This window comes from Montipora foliosa, chromosome 2 (assembly GCF_036669935.1).
Source record: "Montipora foliosa isolate CH-2021 chromosome 2, ASM3666993v2, whole genome shotgun sequence".
Taxonomy (NCBI): domain Eukaryota; kingdom Metazoa; phylum Cnidaria; class Anthozoa; order Scleractinia; family Acroporidae; genus Montipora; species Montipora foliosa.
The window spans coordinates 41,265,989-41,271,996 of NC_090870.1; the positions used below are offsets into that span (position 1 = coordinate 41,265,989).

Here is a 6,008-nt window from a genome sequence, read left to right on the forward strand (position 1 = left end):
TATGAAGATTTTCTCAAGAAAAATGGCATAACACATCAGCTGCTCCCAAGTTGGACAAACGTTTCTCTTTGACAAAATGAAACAAAAACGAGATTTCATCCGGCATGTCGCTTTCCAAATTACCACTTCCCAGTCAATTTGTCGGGGAAAAAAACTGTGATTACCTCTGCTTCAAAACGTCAACTCTATAGTGAACGTTATTTATGCTAACTTTTGCATTTAGATATGATCGAAGTGCTTTTTGTGGGAAAAAAAAGTTCTCGAGTAATGTAGTGGAGTATTCTGAGATAAGCTAAAGCTTTAATAATAAGCCGGATTTTGTGGTCAAGATATCACCGCCATTACTCACTTGCATTGAAATGGAATATTTCAAAACAACGAGTACGGAGGTCAGAATTATGGACTAGTAAAAGCCTACCCTCGCCTTTTCGGCTATTTTATCTGCCGGGACAACAAAAACAACTTATAAATTAAAACGCTACTTCACGCCACTCTTATCTCTGTAGGTGACTCGATGATCCTTATACTCTTCGCCGATTCGGTTATGTTTGCTTCAGTGTTTGTTCAGTTTTCCGCATGGTCAGGTGTAATCAACGATTCATGAAAAGCGCTACCATATCTTTCTCACGTACCAAAACGAGGGAACATTGTTTTTTAAGCATATCAACCTGGCTCAAATATATTTGGATAAAAATATTCAAATGCTTGGGTTAGACTTGTTTGTTTTCTCATTTAAAGTTGTCTTTCTTTCTCGCCCCATCTTTGGACTCTTTCGGACGGTAAGGAAACGATTTTTGTTGCTTGTTGAATTTCGAAATGTAAAGGACTATTTGTGACGGCTGTTTGGAAACTTGATTTTTTTCCAACCGGCCCCGCGCGTGTCAAATTGTGATCGTTTTTTGAGTACTTCCAACGTTACCATGGAATCAAAATGCCATCGCCACTTCGTACGGAAGAGCAGTTGAATTGGTACAGAGGGGAAATAATTTTTAAGCTTCTCAACAGGAAATGAAAATGATTTACAATGGAAAACGGCCTGACCGACAACATCGGAGAAATGTACAGGTTTCCAAACGAACCTTCCACAAATCCCATCGGCCAGCAACTCATTATGTCAATTCAGTTAGTACTACAATAGTTTGATAGTCAGTCAACTAAGCCGGCGTGCTCCCGTCTGGTCTCAGTTGGAAGAGCAACGGTGATGTAATCAGCAGGTGGTAGGCTTCTTTCTCTACCCTTGTGTGAGCGCAATTTCACGAGATTTGCATAAGCACTTTAAGACCCTTAAAAGTAGAAATATAGATAGTCCCTATTCATGCGCTACCGGATGCTAGCGTTGGCAAATCGTGTGGTTGGTGCAAAGCCGCTGTAGGTTGGTTGTATTCAAAATCTGGTTACTCGTGCTCTGTATCCAAACTTAGAACCTAAAAATACCTCTCTTCGAGATTTAAAACGCGGATAAACCAGAAAATAACCGCTTCGATCGTGAGACTAACACGACCCCACACACAACACATACCAAACCATACCATACCAGATTAACATGATCCACACACAACACACAGGTGTCTCACTAACCAATGGTTTGCGCGCACAAACTGAAAGGTAGTGACCATAAAAGGAGGCAAGAAACTCTAAAGCTACTCCAGGAAAAGTATCAGTTTTGAGTGAAAAATCAAGTTCGGGGCCAGCACAGCTATTACAAGCAATCTTGTGAACTGAATACGTAGGAAAACAACGGGTACAAAACACTACAAACAACAAACAATAGGCCCATATACTAGACACAATAGAGCTGTGGCCTATACCAATCAAATGAAATTTGGGGTTGTAAAGGGTTTTTTTTGTCTCGCTTCAACTGCGTGCACGGTATCTGCAAAATTGAGGAAGTACCCTTACGACAAACTGACACATTGCTTATCGAAGATGGCTTTATAGTTTATTCAATACCTTTGGGACAAAGTGTAATAGCGACTTGCCAAGTAGGTCATCTCAGTACACAAGATCAGTTTCATCAAGTCTCAACCGAGTGCGTCTCACACAACAGGTCTAGCTACTTGTCATCAGGTGTCAAATTCTCACCGAGATACACATTACTCAAAAAGTCACATAAAGGAAGAGAACAAACAGCTTTGTGCACGTGACTGGGTGTGACAAGTCTGATGCCGTATGAGGTGTTCTGGTCGGTGACGCATGCCCAGGATTGGCGTAGAATATCCTCAGCAAATCTTTGGACCGCCGCTAAAAGCATGGTCTCGATGACGTGAAGATTTACTCCGTCCATACTTATGGATTTTAGCTTGATACCTATATCACTGCACGCCTCCCGAACCCACATCTGCTCCGGTGTCACGGACAATATATACACCACTGACTTGCTTTCTTGCTGTTTGCTAGACTCTCTTTCAGGTGATAAACCCACTACGTCTACATCGAAGTCTTCACAGTCGTCGTCTGCTTTTGGAACATCAGGGAGCCGTTTTTCTTGTTCTTTAATTTCTGACAAGAAGGCAGTAGAAGACGTAACGCTGGTGAATGACTCCTTTTCACACTCGTGGACTCCACTTTCATCTAAACTGACTTCGAGTAAGTAGCCTCCACATAGTTTGCAGAATGAGGCATTCTCGTTAACAGCCGATATATCTGACGGGCTGTAACCATATCGACGGAACCACAAAAGCACATCTTTCGTGCTGAGCGTACACGAGGGTATACATCGGGATAGGTATCGTCTGACAGCAGCTGCCCTTTGCCATTCGCAGGCTCTCCTCTTACCAATACCCCAGCTCGCAAACTGTTCAACTGAGGATGCACAATAGGGATACGTAACTAAATTCCTCTGAGAGTGAATCAGCGGGTGATGTTTCCCTGCCAGTCGCAGGCATTCACGTATTTCGTCCGTAAACTTGACCGTGGCTTCAAGTTCGCAGCGGCTGCTTGTGGTGGTCTCGGGGCTGCTACACCGCGAAGCTGGCAAACTGTTGACAGGTGTGGACGTGACTGATGAAATAGCCGAGGAAACATCGACTGATTTCGGAGATTCTAGCTTCATTTTCTTCAACTGAGGATACTGCACCGAAATTCCAAAACTAGAAGGGCTATTATTCTCTGTGACAAGCTTCTTAGCAAGTTCCTTGTTGCGCACAGTACTACCGGGTCTCCTTTCTGAATGACAATGATGATTTTCCTCAGTAGCATTAGCTGTGACATTGACTAGATTTGTAGATAAGGTTTCTTCTATGACAGAGTTCGATGAATCAAATGAAATGCAATTGTCGTTAAATGTTCTGCGATCTAATTCCAAGTCTACGACAGTCTCTGCTCCCAATGTCTGTAGCCCTGTATATGTTCTATCCAGCTTCAGCTCATGAATGACATCCACTCTCTTGTTCCTGGGATCAACAAAGTGCAACTGGACTCGCACTGGAAATTCACCCCATCCTCTTCTTGTTAAATGAAACGGTGGCTTGTTCACTTCCACGATGTCATTTGGACGGTAGCTCGGATGAAGGAAAAACCAGACTTTCTTTATGAATCGATCAATGTTTGGTTCCTCTGGCGGACCGCGCACGTACACCATCCATTTGTGCGTTGATTTGTCGTTTTCTTCTCTATTGTCGATGGAGATGAACTTTGACGTGTTGCCAATAATAATTCGCTTCTTTAGGTAAAATCTCGAACCCAAGCAAGTTAATGACGTGGATTCTGCATTCCAAAAGTTTCCTATCGGATTTGGTCCGCTCTTTTCGCTCGCATCGATCTTCAAATCATTTTGGCTTATTTTACAGCCAGTTAGCCTCGATTCATTATTTTGCACAAGGGTATGCGATGGAATCGAAACTTGTAGTTTCTCTTTCAATCCTCTAGTCATATTCAAATCATCACAAGAAGTTATTTTTAATCGCCCTTGCTTTCCATTAGAAAGCGAGTTATTGACACAAGTTTGTCCTAACGGAATTCGTGACCCAGCTTCATGAGATGTCGTGACTTTGGATTCACAAATAACAAGGTTACCGTTTTTAGGAGACTCCGTTGCTGAGGGTGTCTTTAGCTCACTTGCATCTGAGGTGCTTGACTTGTACGAAAAACCACTACCTCTCGTTGCTGATTCAGAAAAAGTCTTTGGAAACCGAGCTGCTGAGATAAGATTTCGAGCTGACTTCCTGGCACCAAAGTTTTCCCTTTCCGTTCGATTTCCTTTTAGCTCGGATGTACCGTAGTATTTCGCCAACACGCAAGCTCTTAGTCGGTCCAACATTGCCTTCGCTTGACTGATTCGTTCATGAATTACATTAACTTCCCTCTCCTTAAGATGTATCTCAAAACCGAATTGTTGGCGAATAATGTTATCTATTTTCTGTATAGTTTGGTCTTTCACGTCTTGTTGTCGAGAGCTTAGGCTCCATTGTTCGCGCTTTTGTTCACTGCTTATTGACTCATAATCTGGATCTTCTGTCTCCTTCTCGTCTAAAATAGCTTCCATTTCTCTCTTGTATTCACTGAAGACGCTACAATCGAGACATGCCGTGAGTATCCAAGAGAACTCAAGAAACAAATCACAAATGAAATCTCACATGGTGTTTACGTTCTGTGCGCATGTTCTTAGCTGTGAAACGCTGGTAGTGATGTTTTTTTCGTGGGCGCAATCACTTTCGTATCAGGGTATAGACTCCCAGAAATTGCAAAAGTCACGAAAATTCAAAGGAAGAGAGCAGGAACGACTGAAAATTGGAAGAAAGAATTTAAAAAATATATTTGTCGCATGAGAAATGGTGAAAAATTATGGTGCCTGTCACTTGCCCTGAAAATTTTCTAATACACTCACGACCGAACTACCCTCCCCTCTGTGTTACAAAAAGAAAGACATTTGATGCAAAAAGATCGATCAGTGGTAGCAATTACAGTGCTGTCATAATTTTCCCATTTTTTTTCCGGGATTTCTTCATATTGTCGTAAGTGGTGAAAGAAAACTAAAGATCAAGTTTTTCTTGGTGGTTAAATCTTTGCAGCGATGACGGCCTCAGTTTGCAACGAATTTGAGGGGTTAAATTTACAGTCAAGGAAACATACGTGGAAACTTGGCAGTTATCTTGGACGAGGAACATGTAGCGTGGTGGTCGAGGCTTGTGGGTCCATAACGTCCAATCACAGCCAAAAGAAATCTCGGGATATCAAAGCGGCTGTCAAGATTTTCAAGCAAGGACTTCATTTTGACGTAGCTGGTGCTAATGAAATAGAAATTTTGGAGTATTTGAAAAGCCAAAGAGATTTTAACGAAAAGGGTTACGTAGGTAAGATTGCCTAAACTAAGTCATTCCTAATTTACATGATTTTACACCTCAAGGCCGGGTAAAACAGATTCAACATCATGCACGACTGTTGTATCCAGCATTGCACAATATGGACTAGTGGTCAAACGAATGTAACAGTCATGTTCCAGAACTCTTGAACTCGAGGGCTCACGTCTGTGAACTTTGAAATACCAAAGAAATTTATTGTCGAGGTCATCCTTTGTTTTTTTTGGGAGGCGCGGTGGCCTCATGGTTAGTGTGCTCGACTCTGGATCGAGTGGTCCGGGTTTGGGTCCTGGCCGGGGACATTGTGTTGTGTTCTTGGGGAAATGTTGTGTTCTTGGTGAAATGCTAGGGGTAACCCTGCGATGGACTGGCATCCCATCCAGGGGGGAGTAAAAAATACTCCTAGTTGCTTCATGCCACAGAAATTGAGATAAGCTCCGGCTCTGATGGGCCATTTGGCTGGTAAACAGACTTTACTTTACCCTTTGTTTAGTTTGCCCACCAAGTAACCCAATCAGGGGCAGATCCAGAATTTTTCTTAGGAGGGGGTGTTGCAAAAAATGTTGCGCTACAAATTTTTCTCATTATTTCCTGTCATTTGTGACTCACCATCACCACAAAATTATTTGTTTCACCAAAACTAGGCACAATTTGCTTTTTCATTCCTTTTCAGTACAGTTGCTGGATTACTTCTCTTACAAAGGTCAGATG

The 6,008-nt window shown here is 42.3% G+C and overlaps 2 protein-coding genes across 3 annotated transcripts in view; one reads left to right on the plus strand and one right to left on the minus strand.

Annotated features, from left to right (window-relative positions):
* Positions 1 to 1,917: 1,917 nt before the first annotated feature.
* LOC137993094 (uncharacterized) lies at positions 1,918 to 4,589 on the minus strand. The gene has a single exon (XM_068838757.1). The coding sequence runs from the start codon at positions 4,481 to 4,483 to the stop codon at positions 2,054 to 2,056; it is 2,430 nt and encodes an 809-aa protein (XP_068694858.1). The 5' UTR covers positions 4,484 to 4,589; the 3' UTR covers positions 1,918 to 2,053.
* A 270-nt stretch (positions 4,590 to 4,859) lies between these two features.
* The window catches only part of LOC137993095 (serine/threonine-protein kinase Kist-like), a 15,023-nt gene continuing 13,874 nt past the window's right edge, over positions 4,860 to 6,008 (plus strand). The window contains exons 1-2 of one of the 2 annotated variants that reach the window (XM_068838758.1): positions 4,860 to 5,291; positions 5,971 to 6,008. The exon at positions 5,971 to 6,008 is cut by the window's right edge and continues 240 nt beyond it. In XM_068838758.1, the coding sequence (XP_068694859.1) occupies positions 5,012 to 5,291; positions 5,971 to 6,008 (318 nt within the window). In that variant the 5' untranslated portion in view covers positions 4,860 to 5,011. The remainder of the gene's footprint in view (positions 5,292 to 5,970) is intronic. The other variant, XM_068838759.1, reaches the window with a different exon arrangement.